General features: G+C 38.2%; 1 protein-coding gene across 6 annotated transcripts in view; it reads left to right on the top strand.

The window, feature by feature from the left end:
• dcun1d5 (DCN1, defective in cullin neddylation 1, domain containing 5 (S. cerevisiae)) overlaps positions 1-11,003 on the top strand; it is a 28,348-nt gene extending 17,345 nt beyond the window's left edge. For all 6 annotated transcript variants that reach the window (XM_028800385.2, XM_028800382.2, XM_028800384.2 and 3 more), the window contains 7 exons: positions 1,678-1,769; positions 2,610-2,680; positions 3,087-3,178; positions 4,134-4,242; positions 6,576-6,680; positions 8,923-9,025; positions 10,642-11,003. In XM_028800385.2, the coding sequence (XP_028656218.1) occupies positions 1,678-1,769; positions 2,610-2,680; positions 3,087-3,178; positions 4,134-4,242; positions 6,576-6,680; positions 8,923-9,025; positions 10,642-10,697 (628 nt within the window). In that variant the 3' untranslated portion in view covers positions 10,698-11,003. The remainder of the gene's footprint in view (positions 1-1,677; positions 1,770-2,609; positions 2,681-3,086; positions 3,179-4,133; positions 4,243-6,575; positions 6,681-8,922; positions 9,026-10,641) is intronic.
• Positions 11,004-27,245: the final 16,242 nt, after the last annotated feature.

Here is a 27,245-nt window from a genome sequence, read left to right as displayed (position 1 = left end):
TTGGGTTGGTTGGGTCAGCATTCTGAAGCAGTGATTTAATGGTGTTTTGAGTCCCTTCTGCATGACCATAATCAATCTCAGCCAAACCTACTAGATGAGTCTTAGGTGTTCCATCAGATACATACCTACAGTATGTGATGACATTGTCTTTCCCTGAGACATCTGTTCCACAATCAGTTATAACAGAGATGTAGTTTACCTTTTAAAGCTTTTTCCAGCACATTACTTTTTAATTCATCTGCAATGCAACCTACAAACTCTGCACATGCTGTATCATTATCGTGTTTTTTGACACATCCATGCCATTCTTCTTCATCAGCAGAATTTGAGATTTAAACTTTGTGAACGGTATTTCTTCCAGTGCAATCATATATGCTGCATTGAATTTTATTTTTAATTCTTTTATCTCTTTTTCTGTCACTTTCTCACAAGCACGTTGCACTGCCTTTGCTATGGGGGTGTCACGTGGAGCAGACCTAGCGATCACACAGTCTCTGGCATTCTTGTGTTTCTTACTCTCACCATGCTTTTTCACAGTTTCCTTCTTAAAATGGCTCGTACCACAAATGTTGTTTTCTGTTTTACCAGAAATTTCTTGTCCGGCTTGTGCACAAAAGCTGAAATACATCTTTCCCTTGTCATATCGTAACCAAGCGAACTCCTGTAACCAAGCCGCTTTAAACCGTCTTCCAGGCATCGGGGCCACGGGCGCAGAAGACTTTGCTAACGGGACGGAGTTGTCATCCTTTAATAATTGTACATTTCCGGATGCCGGTGGCTGTACCTCTGATAACCCACTGACTGAATTATCTTCGGTTCGTTCAGAAGTAGACAAGGCAGGATTTGGACGTGTGGGCATTGAGAAAAAGTCGGAAATTTTTCGTTTGGCCATTTGGCATGTTACATGGAAACTTAGAACATTTCGCGCGTTACGTGGAAAGTTAGGACGGAATTCGAGGAGTAGTCGTGGCCCGATTCTCTTCTATTTCAGATCCCTATCCGCAGCAGTTAGCGAGATGACGTTTGAAGCAGAGTGGGAGTGTCAGATGATGCCTTCCTTCAATTTGGTTTTAATCACGTGATAGTGTAATAGGAAAGGCAGACGCGGGCTGAGAGTGTTTGCACGTAATTAAAAGCCGTTTCTGCTGCTTTAAATTTAAAACTTTTCTTAGATTGAGAGAGAGAGAGTCACCACCGGCGACTGGAATGATAAAACTAGTCGCAAAATACAAAATCAAGTCGCATTGGCGACCATTTTAGTTGCCATCTGGAGCCCTGTATATGTAATAGAGATGTCAATATATGCATCATGGGATTCGATAATGTGTCTACTTTGTGGTTCCATGTTTTGGGAATTTAGACGCATTGGTCCATTTAATTATTCATGTGGAACCTGTAAAATATTTAAAAGCATCTCATCTGCATCATTGGTGTGCAGACCTCTTTATTTTATGCTAGACCTTAAATAGTTTGATTGTAGGTACCTTGTATACAGACCTTATTTGAAGATACCTGGTTGATACTGGTTGTTTACAGATTGAACAGATTTTTATTATAAGGGGTATGTTATATTTATTGCGCACAATTGTTTTAAGTCAAACATTTAAATATATTGTACTATGAATGATATTTTTCAGGAAAATGCTAAATTTTTATTTTGATTTCCTACTATTGCAGCTTCTGCAGGACACAAGCACCTGCCCGGCTGATAAATTCAGAAGACAATTTTTCAAGCAAGCGTTGCCTGTCATGGTTTTATGAATATGCAGGTACAGTATGCATTCTGTTTGGCGTGTTGATAAAGGTGTTTTCTTGTAAACTGTTACATTTATTTGTGTACACAAAACCAATGGGTTTTCTGGGTCTAATTTCCAATAAAACAGTAATGTTTTGAGATAGTAGGATCTCCTGAACTGCTGTCTTCAGGAAGCTTAGATAAAATTGTCATCTGGCTTAGTTTCTTGATAAACATAATAATGGTAAAATTACAAGATAATCAAATATATGTAAAAGGTGGACAAAGGCCTGCAAAATTCTTTGCTTGCTCTAGCAGTTCTCTTTTTTTATTAGTTTTTATTAAATTATTCAACTTTACTCAGTTGTCTGAGTTAACTCTTTATGCCATAATTTTTTGACAATGTTGCTACTAAATTACATGGCCAAAAATGAACAATTGTTCTGCTTATGACTGAAGAGCAGTCACCCACATAATACACACACATTAAATCATAGAACTTTCCTTGTGAAAGTTTGCATCACCACTGAAATTCGAGGAATCAACATTTGAAAATTTAAAGCAGTAAAATAATAATTTATAAGCATAATAGTTATCGTAATGAACTATTGGGGGAATTCACTAGAGCATTCATTTAAAAAAAAAAAAAAAACATTACCCTTACTATTTATTGTATAGTATGAACTTTTTTATGCTTAACATATTGTAATGTTTTCTCAAGTAAATAAAATATTTCTTCCTAGATAACTAATTATAAAAATGTACTTGGGTGACCTAAAATATTTGTACAGTACATTTTAAATGTGCGCATATAGAATTACTGTGCACAAATAAATTTCTGTTTTGTTTTTTTTTTTCTTTCCCCTTCCTTAAGGCCCAGATGAAGTTGTGGGTCCAGAGGGCATGGAAAAATTTTGTGAAGATATAGGCGTGGAACCTGAAAATGTGAGCTCTCTTTTTGAAATTGCTTTACAATAAGCCTTTTTACAGTTCTGCTTTTTTACATTTTTGTTATCCTATTTTTATTATTATAATAAAGAAATTCCTATGCAGTAATATTATATAGTCATCCACAGTACTGGAATTTAGTCAGCAAGAATGCAAATTGCTATGCTTTGCGCAGGACAGCTTTTACCTATGTGAATTTTTGGATTTGTAAACCATATACAATAAAATGTGTATAAAAATATATGTCAAAATTAAATTCATGGCACAGTTAGTATTAACCTTTCTTAGTTGTTGTGTGCCATTGTTTATTTTTCTCTTCCCAATGTGGTAACTTAAAGTAACTGACCAACTTTTAAGTATAAGTGTTCAAAATACTGAAACATTGTTCCTCTTTTTCTTTTAGATTATTATGTTAGTTTTAGCTTGGAAATTAGAAGCTCCCAACATGGGATTTTTCACGAAGGAAGAATGGCTAAAGGGAATGACCTTGTTACAGTAAGGAGTTTCTTCTTTCATAATGTACTATTTTTGACTAGGCCTGTAATTCAAGTTTAATCCCTCAATGAGTCTTTAATGCCTCATTTCTGCTCTTGGTGTGCTTTACAGGGCTAATGAATCTTAATTATTCATACTTGGTGAACTTTGTTAGTGATACATTTTCTGGTATGGTTTTCAACAGTAAGAAAACAAGCATACAATTACAAAGTTGAAATCATACCTTTTAGCTTATTCTCTTTTCATCCTACAAGCTATGTGGCACACTGATCTTTAGTATAGTTTTTGATCCACAACTAGCTGGTATGGTAGCCCTCCTGTGTCTTGTTGGTGCAGTAAATATCTAGCAAATCCTGTGTGATAAGGATCCATGTGTCTGCATGGGTTTTTCTTTGGGCACACCCATTTTCCCTTCTACATCCTCAAAGAAATGCAGGTTAGGATGATGGGAGATGGCAGATTTGCTGTTTGAGTCTGAACGTAATGTGTTTAGTTAGCGGGCCCTGTAAAGGTCCAGGTTCTACGTTTACTCCTGATGCTTCTGGGATTGACTCCAGCCCCATTGATCCTCAATTGAATGAAGCGGTTTAATACTGTTTTATATATGCAAAAAATGTCTTTTTTTGTTAAACCCAAAAAAATGAAGCATTTATTTTTAATATTTTACTTATTGTGGGTTACAGAATATACTGTATGTTGTTCCAAAAATACGATGAGCAGAAATATCTTAGTTTATTAGTACATTGTATTGGGCAACCCCAGTCAGATTTAATATGTGGAATATTCATTTTGGAGCTTTTGAGGCAATTAAGGTTTACAGTGTCAAAATCTGAATTCTGATTTTGTATAACAAGCCCTGCTCTCCACCAGAGAATAGCAGCCATTGGTCTAGTTTTTACACCCCCTGTCCTGAAACATAAAAATATCCTCTTATCACTTGATTTTTTTTTTCCAGATGTGACTGCACGGAAAGATTGCGGAGTAAATTAGATTATTTACGATCACAGCTAAATGACACTGCAACTTTCAAAAATATCTACAGATATGCCTTTGATTTTGCAAGGGTGAGTATGCTTTTAAAATATAGCTTTTAAAATATAGTGTACAGTATGCCATGAATTTGTGCTTTAGCTCCATTTTCTCTTGACTTTTTAAAAAAAAAATTTCCTTTTTTCCCCCCAAATAAATGCTGTTTGCATGTGAGAGTTAAAGCAGAATTCTGAATATTTTTATGGTCAACTAAACAGATTTTTGGAATTTGGATGCAGCACCAGTCCCTTTTAGGGCCTGTTCATGCAAATTGGTACACTGGGCAGGTTTTCGATTATCAGTTAACCTAATATGCACATGTTTTTTGGTGAAGTGGGAGGAAACCCCACATGGGCACAGAGAGAACATGCAAACTCTGGCAACACTACAGGATACTGAATCTGTTTGGTTATTCCTGGTACTGGTCACATTAGACTTAATTTCCCTGTGCCCCTGATTTGGATTAAGAGTTTGTGAGAGACTGGTATTTTCAGCCTTGCTTCAATTCAATAGTGGCAGTAGTTGAGGATGATTGTCTGCCTCTGATGTGCACCATCTGTTGGAATGCATTTTTATGCATCCACTTGGAAAATGAATTCTTTTTACTGTGTTACCGGTAGTGCATGGCAGTCTTTAACATTGCTAAAAAGAGTCATAGTTTTTGCAATGGGGTGGGGGACTATTATTTTGTATCATGAAACATTTTGCAATACTGTATTATACTTTTTTGTTTTTCCCCTACAGTTCTCCTTAAACTTCCACTGGAACTCTTAACTAGTGTATATATACACTGGTAATCTGTTTTAATAATATAGTAGAAACAAAAAAAAATCATAAACAAAATACAATAACAAAGACAGCACAAAATAATGAGAAAAGAAGTTAACTAATGTTTAATTGTAATCTGTAAGTACTAATTTTGTACCTAGAGAGGAGGAAAACAATCTCACTGCAGTTTGTGTCTGTAAATAATCAAATTGAACAGACCATTGGATTGTTTATTAGATCTCTTCTCTAAAAATTGAGTTTCAGTCCTGTGGTGGGAAAAATATGTAAATTTATGCAAGTGTTTTCGAGGCACAGTAGCTTCACTCTATTTGTGTTTCCTTATATTTTTAGCTATACCTTTTATACTTTGTATTATTTTTAGATGCTTTTTTATACAGTCACAGTGCGATTTTTACAAGATTTATTTATAAAATAGGTATACATTAAGAAGTGTAGTTTAGATCATATTTCATAAACCGTCAACACCCCTTTAGAGATTAATAACTGTTATTTAGAAGGCGACATCCTGTATAATAACACATAAATAATGCAAGGTTTCCAAAGAAGAAAATGTGTGTTGTGCATGTAAGAATTTGTTTAAACATTAAATGAAAATATTATCAGACATTTCATTTCAGCAAAGCAGTTAATTTACTAACATTACATTGCACATTCAAAACAAAAACAGAATACACTCTGCTTTCAAACTAGCAGACTCATACCCTGGATAATTTCAATATTCCTCTCCAAGACAATCCATTTAACAAAAATACAAACAGACAACTTTCTTTATAAAAATATAACGAAAGCCTTAAATACATGAAAGTAAAAAGAGAGAATGTATGAAATCTTCATGTGTTCCTTTTATCATAACTGTGCTTGAAATGTTAAGAAAATAAACGTAATCCCTATAAAGTCAGTGATCCCCATTCCTCCACTACTGGCTTACCTTTCCACTTCTTTCCGGAGCTGGACAAGAGTGCGAATATTTGTGTTAACATTGTTCTCGTTGTTCATGACAGTAAGTAAGGGAAAAGCTGAACTGTCAGTTCTGTGAACTATCAGTTTTCCATCTATGTGATCATTACATTATTTAAAAACAATGTAAGTAGAGCGCATTACAAATACCACAAATTGAAATAAAGCTCTAACATTCAAATTAGATTGCCTTGGAATAGGATTTATTTGGACAATACAGTGCTCGTGCTATGACAAGAGTAGATAAGCAAGCGATTATGGAACAGTATACATGTTTACATTTTTGAATTGTGTAAATACATAAACCACTTTGCTGGTAGCGATTTTTAATATGTAAGACATTATTGCATTTGTTTTCTTTGGCGTAATTAGTGAATTTATTCTTTTTTTTTTTCTTTTTTTTTTTAATTTTACTGCATTTTATACTGTTTTACTTCAGTAATAACGCAGCCTTGCGATTACTTAACTCCATTGTGCTCTTTCATCACAATTTGTATTTATATTACTCCTATGCTGTTTTCCTTGTTCACTTAACAACACAAGTTTCCAATGCAAATTTAATTTTTGCCACTATTGTGATTTTTTTTTTTTTTTTTTTTAATTTTTCTTTCTGTCCTTTTAGGATAAAGACCAGCGCAGCCTGGATATTGACACAGCTAAGTCCATGCTGGCTCTATTATTAGGAAGGACGTGGCCTCTTTTTTCAGTATTTCACCAGTTTTTGGAGGTTTGTATTACATTATTATTTTTTTATCATACAGTGATTGCGTTCATATATTAAGCTCTCCAACATCACCCTGTGCAAATAGTGCTGCCTTCTTTACTCTTTCTCATTAACTGGGTGTTCATTAGTTTACTTGAACAAAGCAAAACACTAAAGTAGCGTAAATTGAATGTTTGAATTAAACTTCTGAGTAAAAGATTTAAAGCGTGAACCGTAATTTGTAGTGAATTAAGATCCTACTTGTAAAAACAGCAGAGCTTTCTGTACTTTATAACATATTTTCATTTATTATTATTAATTCAATTACAGCTGCATAGTTTGGGGGGAAAAATTAGCTAAGCTTGAGGTAAATGCTTTGTGTTTATTTACTGTATCAGCTCCAAAAGCTATTGTAAAGGTTACTAAAATTTAAAAGTGGTGCTGTGATGAATCTTTTATTTCAGATCAGTTTGTTTTCTTGTGTCAATTCAGAATTTATACCTGTAGCTGCTCCAATGAATATTGTCAGTATTTAGATGGCATTAACAGAGCAAATTTGCTGTAACAAAAGTAAATTACAATTGAGAAGGAGTCAATGCTTGAAAAATATTTTTTTTCTTATAATGTAAATCGCTGCTGTTGTATTATTCTGAATACAAAATAAGAGAAGAAAAATTCAGCTAATTAAACAGTTAGGATTAAAGTGACTCTCTGATTGTGAAGTCGGCAAGGAGGAAAACCTGCAACCAACAAAGGGCCCCAGGAGTGAATGTAAAAATCTCTTTCGGATCACAGTGTTTTTTAGTTAAATTTACAGTATCAGATTTGGTTTTGTTCCTTAATAGACACATGGGTAAGAACTGGAGCACAGTGCTAGTAATAGGAGTCAGGATAATTGAGAAAGGAATTTGAACAGGATGACGCCCAGTGCCAACCCACTCTTTATCACATACTCATTCTTTATTTTTTGTTTTATGGAGGCCTCCATAGCAGTATCCCCCTGACATGCAGCTGACATTTTCACATGTTGTACACTTGGCCTTACCTGTTTTTTTTATTTATTTTTTTTTTTTTTTGTGTGTGTGCAGTGGTTCAAGGATTATTGTCAGCTTACATCTCCTCAGTGATGCAGCGTAGCGATGATTAGCATCTGTAGCAGCAGTTAATGTTTTAATTGCCTTGTATTAACTGTATATACTGTATGACTGCAATTGAAACCTGACATTTATTCCACTTTTTCAGCTCCTTCCAACCCAAGTAAACTCGATGAGACTCGTTGCATTGGCATCCTTGGCAAAGAGCTTTGTTTCCCTATGATCACTATGTGTAATAATTCAAATTCAAGCTTGTGATAGAAAAAATGGGACTGTGCAAAGGAAAATGTTAAAAAAATAAATAAATAAAAAAAATTTGAAATGATCATCACTGAGATATTGACAAATTGTTGCTTAAGACAACTGTTCAGATGCAAGCAAATACAACTGTTTTGGTTAACAAATTACAACTACTCTTGTACAGTAGATAATATCAACATTGATTTTTCAATTTTCAGTCACCTTTTAATTGTTGGCTTAGTGACGCTGTTCCTGCCGTTGCATTTTCTGCAGTGACTTAGTGATTACTCATGCACAGGTCAATTATTTTAACATTTGCATAACCTACTCTGAAGAATCAATATTTACAGCTGATCCACAGTGCACAAGTATAGCCAATAGGCAAAACCTTTCCAACTAAATTAAATGCTTTGACTGGATTAGCAGAAAGTAATAGCAGTGTGTGTATGTGCCCTTATTTTATAGCCTACTCTACAGTCGCACAAATTTAAAAGGCTTTACCTTTTTTAATAAAAAAATATTAGGATGACATTCACTTGAAATAGAAGTAAAAATACCTTGTAGTAGTGATAGCTGAATGTCATTGTGTTCTTGTTGGAAGCTTTCTTTATTGGATTGTGCAAAATCTTTCTTGTCAAAGCAGCCCGCTGAAGTGGTGACGTACTTCTTGTCAGTCTACCCATGACAGACTGGCCATTGCTTTCCAGACACAATATGTTTATGTAAGTGCCATTTTATTGGGTAGGCTATTTTACTTAACTTCTTATGTGGTGTCTTTACTATAAGGAGCAGCATTTCCTACAAAAACATTTACTAATTTCCAAAATCAGCATACATTTGAGAGATGAACTATATTTAAGTGGCAAATAAGACATATTTTGAATTGTGAAATTTCTTTAAGTTAATATAAATTTTGTGACTTTGCATTATAGCAATCCAAGTATAAAGTAATGAACAAGGATCAGTGGTACAACGTCTTAGAGTTCAGCCGAACAGTTCATTCAGATCTTAGCAATTATGATGAAGATGGTGCCTGTAAGTATGTTTATTTTTTTAATTTGTTTTTTTTTAATCATATTGAGCAAGATATTTTAATTCAAGACAACTGAACTTTGAATTAAAAATGCATTTTATGCACGTTAGTCATGAGTCTACATTTGTCCTAATATAACAGTGTGCTCTAGAGTAATGGTTTGCTTTCTTGGAATCTGGGTTGTATCCCCCATTGAAGTTTTGAACATCCAAATTTACGTAAACTAGATCGTAAAACGAAGGCAGTCCTCTGTCCTAAGCCATCCAAATTTAGTGGTTTGGATTCTACCAGTTTTCCTTATTGGGTTACATGTAACCCTAATACACAAGACAGAACATGAAATAATTTTTGGGCTCTGATAGTTGTTCACAGTGGCCAAAAGACAGGGCCTTTTTTTTTGTAGACTATCAAAATATTCTATGGACCAGTGGTTAGGATACACTAATCTAGAGGATTGCTTGTTTTTGTGTGTTCATTTGAAATGTTACAGAATCAAATGTTCTTCACTTGTTATCGTGGGTTTAGGGTTCAATCAGTACACCCTTATTTAAAAGCAAAACTAGGAAAGAAATAATAGAATGGAAGTACTTAATAAGCCCCAAGGTTTGCATTTAAACGTACATGTGCTGTGTGTGCTTGTGTTCTACTTGTAAAATAAAACCACTTTCTTAGTTTCATTCTGATCCCCCATTTTATGTGTTGTGCTTTGGAAGAGGCAAATGATTTTATTCTTTACTGTAGTTTTGCATTTGTTTTCTTTTAAAGGAAAATTTCACTCTGACGTTTATCCCCATGAGAACAATTACTGGTATTGATATGGCAAACAGTTTTTATTTTATTTAGAAAATAAGGAACAGATCAACTTAGAAGTACACTGGAAGGTTTGTCATTTCCATAGAACATCTGCTTTGGAAGTTGCACATGAATACGCTACATTGCAAAAACAACCAAAATATTAATACTGCATTATTTCAATGCTTTATGAAAAGAAATTGTGTTACTTCCCGCCTCCAAGAAATATTGCTGCCATGCAAAGTAACGGAGGAGTTTAAAAAGTTTATAATGACTGACTGTTTCTGTATATACATGTAAGAATGAGCTCCTATTATTTCTGTATATACGTGTAAGAATGAGCTCCCGAGTCAAATAGGATGCACCTCTGTTTACTGCTTCCACTTCTTTTCTTTATTTCTAAAAATAAGTTGATTCTAATGTCTGTCAAGACCAGTGTTTTTTTGTTTTTTTTCTTTTTGTAAGATTGGAAGGTATTGTTGAGGATGTGCATTCTGTTATCGAACACAGAGTTAGGGTATAGACTATAATCTAGAATTTTAGTTTCTTTTGGTACAGGTCAAACTACATTAGAGTTCATTCATCTTAACTAACCATCATCTTCTTCATGGTATATGTTTGGAGAGCAAGCCGAAAGCAGTCTCCAAACAAGTCCTTCTGCCAACTACTTGTGGTTGTTTGCATAGATAGAACATTGTCTCACTTGTTTAACATTTCATGTAAGAGTCTGCTGCTGGTAACTATTATCTGGCTACTAAGTCGACTTGTAAAGATGTCAAATTGTTTTTTCATGGTTTTAATACTCTTTCTCTCATTTTTGTTCCAGGGCCTGTTCTTTTAGATGAATTTGTGGAGTGGCAAAAAGCTCGTTTAACATTATAGCAAACATTGAGCACTTGAATGGACTTTGTTTCAGTACTGTTCACACAAGTTCAAGGACAGATGTTAGTCCATGAGTCATGGATACAATTTGAAAAAGACTCTTTGGTATTAATTTAAAAAGAAAAAGTGGCGAGATTTTTTTTTTTTTTTTTTTTTTTTTTTTTTAATCTTCATTATGTTTCTTTTTGTTCCATTTTCTGTTGGGATAATGATGACAAATGAAGGTTTTTTTTTTATGTTAAAAAAAAGGAAAGAAATCTGTTTATAGTATGTTTTCAAGTAAATAAAATTTCATTGTTCAAAGTTGGGCTTTATTTTAACCAGATTTTGTAACACTGAAACTGTAGTGCTTGGAATTTGGAGTACTGAATAAAAATGGAAATATAATGCCTGCCAGTTAAGTAGGCACACACTACATAAATAATCGCATAGAAGCATTGCCAGCATCAAGTTATTTATCCCTCATTCCAGTTTTAGGATAATTTGAGCCCCCTTATTTTTTATTTATTTATTTTTTTAAATACATCAAATGTCACCTACAAATGTCAAATGTTTTACACAGAATTTATTTTTTATTTGAGACATAAAAATTGTTTGCCGTACTGATAACCATTTTTGATGGCTATTGTATGGATTTGTTCTTGCAGACTTTTGCTCCTTTCTTTTGACTTTATTACCTGTAGAGCTGTGGCCCAGTTGAGCAGTGCACTTGTTTATTCAGTCATTCTAGATATATATGGATTTTAAGTGTCGAGAGAGTTCAGACTTGCTGACGTGAATGACTGTGGCCTCTCGTGCTCATCTAGTGTCTTTTCAAGATTTTGTTTGTGATTTGTGCCTGATGCTGCTGGGATGAGCCCTCCCTGCAGTTTATTTTGCATTATTTTATTTCAGGATGTGTTTCAAGGCCCTGAAGCCCTCTGATGGATTAGGCAGGTTCAGAAAAAGGATTGATGGCTGCCAAAACGTACACTTTGTGTGCAAATGAGAATGAAAAACATTGCCAATAATATGCCATACAGAAAGTTTTGTTGGTGGATGAAAGTCAACATTTTTGCTGCATGATATCAATGGAATACATAAATCCATAGGAGATGTGTTCATTTTTACTTTCTCTAAATGCTGTGTACCATGGATATGCACGAGTGAGTGTGTGCGCGTGTATGAGTGTATGTGTGGGAGTATTTGAAGTATTATTCTAAGACCAAACGATGACATTACAATCTAAAGGAACAGAAGTTTGTTTTTCTTCACACTAATTTTGGCATTTTGTTACTCACGGCATTCTCGATGTTACTGCAGCATTTTGAGGTTACTTTTTTGCACATCTCTTCCATGTCTTTTCTATCTGTACCCGTTTTGTATTTTTGAATGATTATCTGGTAATGTCTTTAGTAAAATAGTCAGCCTTCTGATTCTTATAATATTTCACAATGCATTTTTGGACAGAATTTGTTTTTTCTGTCCCTCCTACTCTGCTTTTGAATCTACACTTGTACTGAGAACAGATTCTTCTAAATACTCCTCTGGCACTGTAAAAGTATCATTTTGCTTCTGATTCCCCTCCAGTTAGTTTATAAACCCAAGCTCTCTGACATACTGCCGTTTTATGGTAGACCTGTAAAGCATCATTGTATTAAGCAAAAACACAATGCAGAATGACAGCAATATTTTCTGTTTTTCTGTTTGTTGATGTAACAGCTTTAAAAATCACCATTTTAAAGGAGCTTTTCAATGTCAAAAATGCTCATTTTAGCTACCTTTGCCAACACAGGTTCACAAGCAGTCTGCGGTTTTGACATAATGTCTAAAACAGTGAATTGTAATGGAAATAAGTCACCTGTAAAAGAGGAAAGAATGAGAACCTCATTACAGTTTCATGCTGCACTGTAAAATATCAAGTCATGTCCCATGCACCTTGTCGAACATCCACTGTGTTTTTGTAAATAGACCATATAGAAAGATAACTCTGTCCCTTGCCATCTCTTTATGTAGATAGACAGATAGAGGCTGCCACTGTCCATCTAGCCATGGGACTAATTACTATATTTGTTTTACTTTAAAGTCATCCTCTTTTTAAACTTGGTAGTTACTTGATAACTTCTGATTCATTTTATAGATTTTTCTTTACCTGCTTGGAGTAAAGGAGTCTGCTAAATAAATAATTAACAAAGTTAAATCATACTGTACATGTAGCACTCTGGATATTGAACCTGCACTTGAATGTATACAGTTTAATTTTGACACTTTGACAGTCCTAGTATAGTCATTCTTATAGAATGAGGTCTGTGTGTCAAGATGACAAGTCAGTTGCCATAACTTTTTTTTTTTTTTTTTTTTTTTTTTTTGTTGTTTTTGACATATTTATTCTTCAAATATATTTTTGCCGCTAACATCCTAGTTTTTGTGGGAACGTTCATGTGAATGAATGTCTTTTTCTTCATATTTATTTACTTGTTTTCTGGAATAATCCTGAATAATGGAATCAAACTTAAACAGTATCCTTTAGGTTGAAATACCCTTCATCCTCCTCCGTTACAGCTTGGCAGCATTACCAGTATAAAGCGACCAGGATACATTTTCATGAATTGTATCCATTTATTTCATTATTAGTTGAGGTATTTGACATTGCCCAGGTATAGATAAATGGGCTAAAACTCTTTTTGAAATTCTGTATAGTGAAACACACAACCCACAATGAGACAAAAAAAAGATGTAGCCTTAGACAATAATATTATCCAAATTAATTCAGAAGGAAACCTTGTGGTCTTTGATGAGGCTGCACTTTGCATGCGGCTGCTGATGTCCTCCCATCAGGCCCAGCACACGTCTGCATTAGTACTCCTATTTGGATTGCCTTCCCATTGTAACCTGTCTCGCAGATACAACATGAGGCCTGTATTTTAAGTGGAACCAGCCACAACACACATAAAAAGTTTGTGAATATCGGTGCAGCTCTTTTTGTGTGATTAGAAAACGAACAAACAGCTTATGATTTTATTGATGTAGATTTCCTGATCCTGATTCTTTGCACCAGGGGGTTACAAAGAACAGGAGCCTCTCCCAGTGCCATCACATCATAGGGCTCAGCCATGCCTGCTTGACTAAGTTCAGGCAACTTTGGTGTGGCCAAGCACGTGCGTATCGGACAGGCTGAGGTTACTTGTGCAGACACTGAGGCAATGTGCCAACCCCACATAGATGGCGATTAGTAAGACTGCAAGTTGAACCCCACTGGTAGTCATTTCTCATATTTTGTTTATGTATTAAAAAAAAATAAAAAGTAAAATCTGGCAAAAAGGAATTTTGGATGGCATGGTGTGGTAGTGGTTAACAGTAGTGCCTCATAACACCAGAGACCTGGGAGGGATTTTATTAATTAATACTCACAATTGATGACATTTTAAAACTAATGATTACCTATAAAGATTTTTTGTGTTCTTTGATAGCTCAGTATTTCTCTGATTCAAATAGACATGTGTAACACATCTTCAGTGGAGATTGCAGGCTGGTTTTGTGAGCCATCTGTTTGAAACAGTGAATTCTCAGGAAATGCAGAGCTCATAATGGCGCTGAGTCGATTCATGGACGCTGGCCTGAGTCTTGTGGCGGGCTGGCTTTCACACTCCTGCAAATTCTTGACATGACTGTATGGCTTTCCTTCTTCGTCATAGTTGTATAACTTGATAGTTCTTCTTTTCCTTGACTTGGGTGGGAGCAGATCTACAAGGGATTCCCCACTAAAGGACATGTGTGCCTCCTCATCAGTGTGGTCCGTCAAGTCTCGCTGCATTCCAGACTCCTCTTTTTTTTGGGACTGAGCAGCTGTTTGGCTTCCTATTTCTGTGGGTTTTTCATTTCTCATCGTTTTTGATTCCTGCATTGCTGAACTGACAGAACATTTATCATCCAGGCATTGGGAGTGACTGGTGTGTCCACTTCCACAAAGTAAATTGGATAATCCCTTTATACAGTCAGGGTAGACATCACCCTGTGCTGGTAAATATTCAGAATCATTAGGTTCCTTTGTTGTCTTTATGTTATGGAAGTCAGCATGGTAGGGCGGATTGGTGTCCAGTTTTGTTTCCATTGTTGGAGTTGAATTATGGAACATAGCTTTAATTTCTCTTTCCGATGTTAATCCAATTGGGTGCCTTTGTGGCTGATTTAAACTTGTGTCTGGGAAGCTATTGCTGACCTCTTTATCAACACCCACTGCTGTATGAGGACCTGAGATGCATCTCCTCATAAGATCCGTAGTGTACACTTTCACACTCTGGTCCTCATCATTAGTAATGATCAAAAGCCTTTCCCCTGCTGGGCTCTTCTCGATTATGACGTCCTCATATTGTGTGGGAATAATCACTGGTGCTTTCTGTTCATCATCATCATCATTTCTCTCTGGAGGTCCAGGTGGTTGCTGCTTAGTCTGATCCTCCTCAGTCTCATCTTTTGGCTGCTCTTTTTTGTCTAAATGACTTTCTGTCATCTTAGCTTGGAGTCTAAATCTGGGTGCTGGCTGTGGAGGAACACTGGGTAGCTCTACTGGTGATTCTTGCTCCTTCACTGGAACTGGGTGAGTAGTAGCCTTGGAAATGGTCTGTGAAGAGCCATCTTGACACTCGGAATTTATGGGCTCAGTGCTGGTGTCAAATTCAAAATGCGTTTTGTGCAGCTGTAGCTCAGATTCTAATTCCATCCTCTGCTCAGCAACCTCAGCATTCCTGCAGTTGTTAACATGCAGCCAAGCTTTTGCAAATGTAGGCCTTGCGAATGCTCCAAGTGTGAAAGCCACTAAGAAAGTCACAACAACTGAAGCAGCTATTGCAGCCACAAACCTCACTTCCGTTATCCCAGCTGATATTTCTTCTAGTAGAGCCCGTCTTATCCTTAACTTGCCTTCCTTTACTTTGACACTATAGTAGGTAACAAAAAGGCCTTCACTGTGGCTGAAGAGGCAATAATATAGCCCCTGATGGTGCACTGAGGAGGCTTTTATTCTTAGACTCTTATCTTGCTCAGACATAATGGTGGCTTTGTTGCTGCTCATATGTGTTGTGATGTCCAATCTCCCCAATGGAGTCTGCCAGTAGACTAGGTGACCTGAAAGAAATGAAACCCCCCCAAGTCAATGAAGCTGTTTCATACATTTGAGAATAGTTTTTGGGACATTGAGGAAAATGATACAAGTATGAATTCGAAGAACTTTTATCATTTATGCAGTCAAGGCAACAGGTGTCTGCTAGCAGCAGGATCAACACCTAAGATTTGTGCACACTACTACATTTTCATTTAAAAACAGCATTTTTAAACAATAACAATCTCAGTCTACATTAGCATTTTCACATTGTTTTCACTCTAAAAAGTCCAAAACCGCATATGACGTAGACATTCGCTTACACTGGGCATGCACACCTTGGCAGTATTTAATTTTTTTTTATTCTGGTATTGTTTTCAGTTCATTTTCCTTTCTTTTGTAGTTTTATCCCACTGAATTCAGCGAAAATGCAGAAATGTTCAGGGACTTTGACAAACTTGATGAAATGCATTGAAGTCAATTAGAAAGGAGACTGAGTGGCTTATAAATTTGCAATGGTGTTTCAGTTGTCCCTAAGGGCCCAAAAATGTGATCTGAGCAGCAATGCTAACCTCTTTGCCTTTCTGAGATAAAATTAATTGAATTTAACATAAGATTATAAAATTACATGCAGACAAAAACACAAATTCACTACAACATGGCTCCTACATATTTCAGAGCAGGTAGACACTTCTCTTGAATTGAAAGTTCAACCCTACAGCTCTTGCCCACTCAGTGCCACAGCTGCTAAATAAGCACAACACTAAGGCATGTGGATTCCTGACAGCACTCTGGTAATACTGTTAAAGGGGTCGGCTGACGTATTACACACAGGTCATATACAAGTCCATACAAAACAAGATCACCTTAAGACAGACAGACAGACAGACTGACACTTTTCTAGTTTCCTTCTGTATGCACGTTTGTGTTTAAATCTGTTTTCCACTCATGTGATCCTACTTTTAGGGTTAATGTTATTTACTTGCTGGGCTGTCCCATCCAACATTGGCTGCTACACTTCAGTGATGTCATGCTGGACTTGCAAAGCATCATGGGGTATGGGGGGAAAAAATATTGCCTAAGCTGGCTACACTGAATTTTCTAAGAAAATTTTCAGTAAATAATGTCCATGGCAAACACTACATATTCACTCAACAGTATTAATGAGTTATGAAGTGCTTTATTTTGTTATTTTTGTTGTGATTTCTCTCAATAATGTAATTGTTTTTGAAGGTGATGGGGCGAGGCTCTTCATTAAACTCCAAGCCACAGGTGCTGTGATCAGGCCTCTCAAAAAGCCTCTGCGCTGTACAGGTAAGGCCTTTTTGTGGATGTACCGAAGTTTTCGTTGTTCTTTGCTCTCCTTACTGTTTTTGTATTTCTCATTTGTGTTTTTTTTAACCTTATTGTTTTCACTTCTTTGATTTTTGGCCTGTTTTGGATTTTGATCTAGGTTATAAATTCACCTTGTATTTAGGACTGTGTTGCAAGTTTAGACTTTCTTGTCTTTTTAAAACTTTGTATCGTTTGTATTTGGTATTTTGAACTTTTTTTTTGTTCCTTGAGGAACGGAAAGGTACTATATAAATAAAATGTATTATTACTGTTATTCCTTATTTAGTTGTTTGTCTCTCCCTTTGGGAACTGCTTGTTTAGGCCTTGGGCCTGGAGTCATATGATCTGTCAGCTGCAGCTGGAGACACAACAGTCCTATTTTAGTGAAGGCCTTTATTTTAACCTGGAAAGCCGTATGTTTCAAATTAAGGTCTTAGTTTGCTGTAACTTAGATGTATTCAGTGTAAAACTGAATAAAGGATTTGGTAATGGTTTCTGCTTTAGTGCGTTTTGTTACGCATGTACTAATAAAATTCACTGCTTTAACAGATGACACACTAAAGCAATGCACATCTAGCACGATGACTTATGCATGGTGTAAAAAAATGAAAATAAAATGGCAGTAGTTGCCCTTGAAGTAAAAATACCACAGTAGTTGAATACACTGATTTACCCAAAACCCTCTAGTACAGGGATTCCCAAACTTGGTCCTGGGGTCACACTGTGGCTGCAGGTTTTTGTTCCAACTCGATTCACAATCGGTGATAATAATCAATAACAACTAATCTCATTTAATTAGCTGGTAGTTTTTACTCTTCTCTTATTCTGCATTTAGAAAACACAACAGTATGTTTTTTACATTCATAAGACATTTAGAAATATTTGTTTATTTCTAAAGCTATAAATGCTTAACTCTCTTGTTGTTTTCCTATTATTTCCCCATTTCCTGGGTAGTTTGCTCCCTTCATTTAACCCTAACAGTGACAATTAACAACCAGCACATCAGACACCCAGGATGATGAAAGCAGCAACGACTTCAGTCTCAGAGTCGCTAATTTATAATCAATTAAATAACCAGAACACCTGGAAAATTCAGAATGACAATTTGGTTGAAAATACCTTTAACGACTTTATATAAAAAAAAAAAAAAAAAAAAAAAAAACAACTACATATTCCCCATATTACTGCTTACTAAATTTTAATAAAAAATCTACGAAACTTAGTTTGTAATTTCTACATTGACTCAAAAACACAGAAACTGTGAAGTAGTAACTCAGGTAATTAGGCTAAGAGTCCAATGAAAACGGAAGTTGGTTGGAACAAAAACCTGCAGCCACAATGGATCCCCAGGATCGAGTTTGGGAACCCCTGCTCTATTATATAGCTGTGTTAGCCTGCTACTGTTTAAAAAGAGTCAGAGACTGAAATGTCTGCAGTTTAAAGTGATGGTGTTTGATGAGGGTTTATTTGTTTCTTGTCATTTTTGACTTTATGAATAAGCACCTTTGTATATGTAATGCATATGAATATGTACTGGTACTTGATTATAATTACTTTGTCCTTTAGACACATGAAACTAGGTTATAAATGTCTTATTTATTCACTCAGGTGCCATTTATCTAATAATAGATTTCGGGTAAAGACATGAAAATGTTCATTATCAAAGTAGTTTTAATAATGAAGGAAATCAGGAAGGGGCAATTGCTTTTTCACAGGACTGAATGCCATCCACTGTTACTTTCATTGCTGCACCCAATTCTACCATCATAGACTCGAGTGTCCTATGATCTTGAGAGTTCAAAAATGGCTCATTGAACAATACCTTGCATTTGGTGTATCTACCTGCTGGTGAAGTATTTGTCTCAATGGGAAAACACTCACCTGTCCTGTTCATGGTTTTGCAATGCAGTGTTATTCCATGTCCTGTGGAAATGGTGACCAGTGCAGCACCAGCGACTTGAATATCCGCCTGCTGACTCCTCCGGGCTGCTGCTATTGTGTTGCTTCCTTGTAGAGGTCCTTCAAGACTCGGATCTATCCAGTCCAAATCTGTCAGGCTTTCTGCTTTATGTGCTATTGGAGTATCAGTCAGCAGAATTTCTGTACCCCACTGTAGAACATTTTGGAAGACAGCTTGGCTTGTGTAAAGTGGATTTGAGCGCAGATCGAGTACCTGAACAGAACAAATGTAAAAAAAAAAAAAAAAGAGAGATGGTCTAAATAAATTAAATGTTTACAGTATGTACAAAGATTATCCATTTTCTAACCCTCTTAGACAGTTCATGGTCATTGAGAGCTGCCAACTATCATGGCAGCACGGGGTCTAAGACCACAACTAACCCTAAACAGGGCACTAGCCCATATGACTGCATGCCAGAGCTAATTTAGAGGCACTATATAATCTAACGCATGCATATTTGGGATGTGGCAGGAAACCCTTGCAGATATGGGGACAATGTGCTGAGATTTGTTCCCTGGTCTCTGGAGCTATTAGACGGCGGAGCTAACCACTGTGTCACTAGTGTATCAAATATTAAAAAAAAAAAAAAAAAAATGGTGACCCTTCATTTAGTGGAGGATAAATATTACAACATGTAAATAAAACGCAAACACATGTGAGTACTCAGATATCCATTTTAAGCACGTACCAGGCCTAGTGCTCGCAATACATGAAAAATAATGATCTTATTTTGTCAAAATCAAGGAAGAGATGATTAAAGGTAGTAATACACAATTATGGAAGGAAACAACAGCCTTCCTGCTCCGCTGGTAGAGTACTAGCTGATCGACTTGCCAACCACCAGCTCACCCACTCCCAATGACCTTTTTTCTCTTTTTTTTTTTACAATGGCCAGTGTGTCCCCCTGCCTGTCAGAGCCATTGCCTTACTTATTTCTCAACATTATGCGCTGTGCTGTGGCCGCAGATGGATATTTAAACACCTCCTTCGGATTACTTGCAGGGTCGAGAGATACCCTACGCAATCCTGGGGTCACCTCAATACAAGAGATGGAAGGATGGCAGCACCAGGCCTCCCTACAACCTGTGCCCTGAATTGTAGTTAAATGTGCAAGTCACCTACGGGGGCATTTGAGGGGAGCCTGGCCTCCTGAATTAACAGTAGACGCCCTTAGTGCTGACTGCAAGTTAGAAGACTGGGGGAATGAAGGTGACATTGCATCAGTTCCCCAGTACATGTCACTCTGAAGCCACGGAGAGTCGTGAATTATACATTAGTACTGAATGAGAAAGGGCTGTGAACAGTTTGTGGAATGTCGTGATGGGTTGCTGCGGGCTATGGGAAGCCAAAAGCAATTCTCCACGGGGAGGCACCTCTCCTAGACCATAATCGGCGCTGGTTGTCCAAAGAGGAGACACCTTTCCTTCATGGAGACTGAGGGAGGCAAAGACATTGAAAAGGCAAAATTGGGCTGTGAGGAAAAAAGTTTAAGAACCATTACCTTAGAGTAGTGCATTCCAGGCCAACCAAGTAGACCTGCGCTATGTGGGTTGCAGTGTCTGCTTTCCTACACTGGCTTTTGGAGAAGACCAAGTTCTTTTCTTTTTCTCACACCACTTTTCCTTTTCACTGTTTTCTGCCTATCTGGACCCTGGCTACCCTGCACATGTAACACATGCTGTTGAGCTCCCTCACTTTCCCCTAAACCTGGATGGAGCAGAACTCTTTAAAATTAAATTGCAATAAAACTGAACTCCTGCAAATTGGGACTAAAATGCAACTTAATAAAATGAGCTCCTTCCCAGTCCATCTTGGCAGTGATCTCAGACCTGCCTCTACTGTAAAAAATCTTGGTGTCATTTTTTGATTCCTCCCTCACTTATTCCGCCCACATAAATCACATTAAGAAACTTTCTTACTTTCACCTCCGTAACATATCCCGTGTTCGCTCCTTCCTCTCCTTCTCTAATGCTGAGAAACTTGTCCATGCTTTTATCACATCCCGCATCGATTATTGTAATTCCCTACTGGCAGGTGCCCCTTCTAATCTTATATCACAGCTCCAGCTTATTCAAAACTCAGCTGCAAGAGTCCTTACTTGAACCAGCAGCGGCAAGCACATCACACCCATCCTGCTCCGTCTTCACTGGCTCCCTGTGTCTTACAGAATCGAATATAAAATCCTACTAATAACCTACAAAGCCTTAAATAACCTCGCGCCAAACTACATCAGTGACCTTCTCCATCACTATGTGCCTGCCCGCCCACTAAGGTGCTCTGATTCTGGCAATCTTGTTGTACCCCACACTAATCTACACTCCATGGGTGACAGGACCTTCAGCTGTATAGCGCCCAGACTCTGGAATGACCTACCGAAATTAATCAGGTCAGCTGACTCCATGAATTCTTTTAAAAAACAACTCAAAACTCATCTGTTCAGGAAGGCTTTTAGCTCTACTTGAGTTTATTACCCTTCTCTCAGTTTACTTCTCTGTCAAGATACTCATGTAACCTGTGTGTGTGTGTGCTAGACCATCAATTATGTTGTCTGTTTTTTTTCAGAATTTACTGTCTTTATCTGGTTTGTACAATGCTATATACTGTATACGCTGCCGTTCTTTATTATATTCTGTAAGTGCCTTGAGCATGGGAAAGGCGCTATATAAATAAAATGTATTATTATTATTATTGCTTACTGAGATCTCGATATTTAACTTCCCACAAAATGTACATAAAAATGAGGAGAAACCACAAGTGTAGTATAATGTGTCCCTTAGAGACTTTTTCTATAGCTCAGACTGAATCCTACATGTTGAGTAATGACTTAATGTGCCATTATAACCTTCATTCTAAACATCCTATACTGCTTTTCCACAGCATTTTTAGGGTTGTATAAAACCACAACCCTTTTTATCTCGCTCGATCCTAGCAGCTTTTGAAAGTTGTGGGACTCCTGCCTACTGTATTAATACTGCCATTTTAATTGCTGTTAAAATATTAATTCATGAAGAAGCATCTGGTTACTGTGTTAATATTCACATGATGACCCTTCATCTCATGATACATGTTTTTAAATCCTTTTGCCTTCAGGTTCCATATTTCAGAGAAAAAACATACTAGAACATACCCTGAGTTTATGAAGCCCTTCAAAGTCATGACTGGATATGTGGGATAGCCGGTTATGATCCAGATGAAGCTGCTCCAGTGAAGCACATCGCAAGAAGCTCCTGGGTCCGAGTGATGTTAGCAAGTTATTTGACAGTGAGAGGATTCGGAGGGATTGAATAACCTTTAACGCTGTAAAACACAAAAGTGGAAGCCGGCTGATTTCAACATCCTGCCAGTCCAGTACTTAACTTTATTGCCCAGTTGTACTGATCTCAGATCAACCCCTAATGCTAAACATGAAGCTCCTCAGCTGCAGCTTATCTCTCCCTTTTAAAAGGGTGAAGAAGGTGTTACCTTACATCAGTGTGACATGCTGATGGTACTTAGATCTATCTCCAGACCATTCCCAATGTCCATGTTCTACAAACTCAAGTCACTTGTCATCTTAATGATGTTCAGAGTCGAATAAGTAATAAATACCAGCAGTTAAATAGCAGTACATCAGAAGTTATACTTGTGGGCACTCCTTGTCAGATAAAAGAGCCCAGCATATCCATATTAAAGGTCACTTAATTCCAGCTTCTTCATTACTTACAAATCTTGGTGTTAAATGTTATTCTCCACTTTCATTTCATTTCACATTACAGCCTTGTCCAAAATTTCATTCTATCATTTACTGAATATATAGGAAGAATTAGATATTTTCTATGAATGCATGATGCTGAAAAGTTCATGCTTCCATCGCATCTCGTCTTAACTATTTTAATTCCATGTTTGGTGGTCTCCCTGGAAAGAACATTCAAAGGTTACAGTATACCTAAATCTGTCTTGCATCCTGTGCAGCACTGTTTTAACACTAATATATCTGATATTTCTTTGTGGTCGGAGTCTTCTAACCTGGCTGTTCCACAGATGAGACTGAGCGCAATGGGTGACTGGGCCTTTTGTGTTATTGGGTCTCGCCTATTGAACAAACTTCTGGAGTCTGCCTGAAGCTCTATGACAGTGTCGATTTAAAGGACTTATTTATTTCAATGTTGTTTAATAATCTATAATAAGTCATATTTAGGTCTGTATTATTCTGTTAAAAACTGAAATTTTATTTTATATATAGTTTTAAATAGATTTATTGTTTTATTTATCTTGATTTGTAAAGCACCTAGTGATGACTATTGTAAAGATGATCGGGGTCAGGGCCTGTATTAACAGCCGTGGGAACACATCCCAGACAGAAAGCAAAGTGTCACCGGCCGTGACAGTGATACCAGGGAGAGGTACAGGTACAAGCATCTCTTGAAATACTGAAAGGATTTAAATATAGTGGGAGTACAATAAAAGAGTGCACATTCCCCAGCCATGTAACTGCTGGCAGCAGGAGGCTGCTATTGAGACCCTCCCTTTCATTAGAAGTGGGCCAGCATTCTGGCAGGATTATCTGGGTCCCCCAGAGAGAACTCTGTGCAGGCATCCCCAGGGGTTTTGTAGAGTTATGTCTGAACCGGTCGTACTTCAAGGGAGACTGAAAGTGACCTTGGAAATAGTAGTCCAGGGATTGAGTATAAAAGATGGCTTTGGTGCACTTGGATTCAGGTGGAGTGTGGATGAGAGTTCACTTGGCAGGAGGAAGGAGAAGTGCAAGAAGGGAGAAAGGTAAAAGGTTTACACAGGGAGAGGTGTAAAGGGTCTTTTCATTTTTGCTTTACTGCCGCATTTGCTGTGCTATGTCCCCTGAAGCCCTGTAACCCTATCTATTCAGTGGTAATAAAGCCTTACTTCCCTAAAATTGTTAGCATTTTGGGTTTGGGGACTGCAAAACCAGCACCCCACAGGCCACACTGTTATTTTAGTGTGCTATATAAATAAATATTCTATTATTATTACATGTGGAGAAGCTCCCTAGACACTCAAATGCTGTCTGGAGTTAAGGTGAAGTAGACGAAGAATCTACTGGTGGGAAGACTATGGACATTAATCCCTGAGGTTGTGAGTTCAAATCTTGCTAATCACTTCACCTACCTGTACCCCAGTGGAAAAACCAAAGAAATGTAATCAACCACCTAAATTGGGACCCAAGTGCAGTGGGTGACACCTCAGCATTACACTGGAAGTGTGAGTTTTTTTTTATGGTGGCTAGAGTGCCAATCCTGCCACCAACCCCCAAGTTTTCCCTGTATATTGGAGGACCTGCTTGCAGGGCAGGATGCAGATTAACGTCATACTCATGACGAAGCAATTGCAGGTTAAGGGCCTTGCTCAAGGGCCCAAAAGAGTAGAGTCACTTGTGGGATGTGAACCTGCCAATTGCCAGCACAGATCCATAGCCGCAGAGCCACTATTCGCCCTAAGCATTTTCTAAGTCAGCTCCGTAATATTGTAAAGTAATGCTCCTACAATAACCTGGGCACAATGGAAGCCAGGTTTATGTCATTTGTCTATCCATCTAACCCTTTCCTTCTCCACAAAGCAGGAACCCACTGCTGGGGGAACTCAGGCTATTGTGTTTGTAATCCATATCCATATTACTAAACGAGAATGGTAAACCGGATATGGACGCAGGGACCTGCCCGTGGACGCAAAAGACATAGTGCGCAAGTGCCACACAAGTCCCCCCCCCCCCAGTGAAACGGGAGACTACGCACGTGCGCAGGCGCCACACAAAGCACCCCCCCCAAGCACCAGACCCCCGCACCAGAGCAAAACGAGTGAGACTAAGAACCGTCAGAGTAGGAAACAAAGTAAAACGTCATAAAGAGGTTAAAGAACAGGGACAAACACATGGAGAGCAGGTTACAGAACAAAGCCCCCCTCCCCAGAGTAAAACGAGATAGACTACGAACCGTCTGACATGCCGCAAGCAGGATAAAGCGAGGTCAGAAATAAAACACAGAGTAGGAAACAAAGTAAAACTTTATAAAGGGATTAAAGAACGGGGACGAACACATGGAGAGCGGGTTACAGATGATGAAAACTGAAATGCAACAGCTTCAAAAAAAAACTTGGCACGAAACACATGCACACCGAGATACAGAATATAAAGGCAGAAACAACGACAGTTAAACGTCCACACCACACAGCAGAGGCGGACCCGGAAGGTGCAGGCGCCTACATCGTGCGTCGGAAGGTGCAGTAAAGTACAAAAGGCAAAGGCGCCTACACAGCATGGTAAAAACCGACATAATACGGAAGGCGCAGACGTCGCCGCCATATTGTGAGTGGCACTAATGCGTGGTCAAGGCGCAGGAGGAGACATAGTAAAACAAGAGGAGTCAACGCCCCTCCCCAGAGTGAAATGGGACACACTACGGAGTCCACAAAGGTTCATACATCAAACCCGAGATGGTACGGACACGCGTCTGAAACCGCGGAAGCAAAACTGTCTCGGCTCCAAAACCAAACCGCTCAACAACTAACACAGCTCCGACACCGAGCCCGCGTGGACAGATCTAATGAACGTGGACACCCACAACGCGCGTCTCAAACTGCGTAGGCAAAGCAGGCACGGATTCAACACGACACAACTTGAGTGACCGAGATACAAACACGCGCCTGCCTGGATATAATTAATGAACGCAGGCGCCTACAACGTGCGTCTGAAATGCCGCAGACCAGGCAGGCACTGCTCCAAAAAGAAAGAGATCGACTAAACGGGATACGAAGTGAAACGGGAAACACTACAGAGTCCGCAGGGCTCCACGATACACCGCATAATAGTTCGGAAAGAGCTTCGTAGTAACAGTGGGGAGACCCAGAGTAACACGGGCGAACGCTCCGTATTAAACATACGTCATCCTCACACGTCCAAACTATACAGCATAGATAAATCACATTACAGTGATGCATTATTAACAGTACGATAAACATCACAGTATCGCAAACGAATGAAAATTATTATTCGAAAAAGGGAAAATATATTCACCAAGGACCAGGTGTCATTGAAACAAAAGCAGAATAAAGTGAAATCAGAAATGAAAGACAGAGTACAAAGCAAAGTAAAACGTCATAAACAGGTTAAACGAGGGGGCCAAACACATGGACAGCAGGTTACAGATAATGAAGACCGGAATTCAAAAGCTTCAAAAGCAAAAGCTCGACTGACCGAGATACAAACTGAAACGGGAAACACTACGGTGTCCGCAGTAGTCCACAATGCACCGCATAATAGTATGGACGGAGCTCCGTATTAACAGTGGGGGGCCCCAGAGTGACACGGGCGAACGCTCCGTATTAAACGTGCGTCATCCTCACACGTGGCTGCCCAGCGGGCACGGGTTCAAAACGCCGGGGGTAGGCGAGCGAAGCGAGCAGGGGGCGGAGCTCCCTTGTGTTTTACTGACATCCTTCTGTGCGTATGCCTTTTCCCTTCCTGGTGAGAATGTGAGTCATCTATGATGAAACTGGAATATGGAAAATATTGAGGACTTGTTTTGTCAGCTACAGCTGAACACTTACAACCAGACGGCTAAAATGAGCTGACATGTATGTGACTCTTCTCTTTTTCCTTTTAAGTATACCTGTTAAGTGTCTGCTTGATTAACGTTGGTGTTGCTCACCTGCTGGCAGCCGTGTCAGTTTGTTGTTCTTCATCCAGAGTCTTTGAATGCTTTGGGGAAAGACCTTCTCAGATCTCCTTATGGTAGTGATGCGGTTATGCCCCAAGTGTAACTCTCTCAAGTTCCACAGTCCTTGGAATAAACCATCCCTTAGAATGCCTATGAAGTTGTGACTCAGGTCCAGCCACTCAAGGTGCCCAAACTGTTCCAAGTCCCCTTTTCCCATATTGGTGATCTGATTATGGCTGAGGTTCAGGTATACTGTGGTAAAGGCTTGTATGGTGGGATCAGTCTTACCAAGGTGAACAATTAGATTGTAGCTCATATCCAACACCACAGCTTGGGCTGCTAGTCCAGATGGGATGCTCTGTAAATCCAGATGACTGCAGTTGAATGTTAGCACATATCTGTTCATCCAAGGCCACAGGAAAGTATCATTGAGCCTGGCCTCTTGAGCAATGCAGCAATGGCAGTACAGTGTGCACAAGCCAAGCCAAAGAAAATTCTGTGAAAATGTA

Source organism: Erpetoichthys calabaricus, chromosome 4 (genome assembly GCF_900747795.2).
Source record: "Erpetoichthys calabaricus chromosome 4, fErpCal1.3, whole genome shotgun sequence".
Classification (NCBI taxonomy): Eukaryota; Metazoa; Chordata; class Cladistia; order Polypteriformes; family Polypteridae; genus Erpetoichthys; species Erpetoichthys calabaricus.
This window is presented reverse-complemented; position numbering and strand designations above follow the sequence as displayed.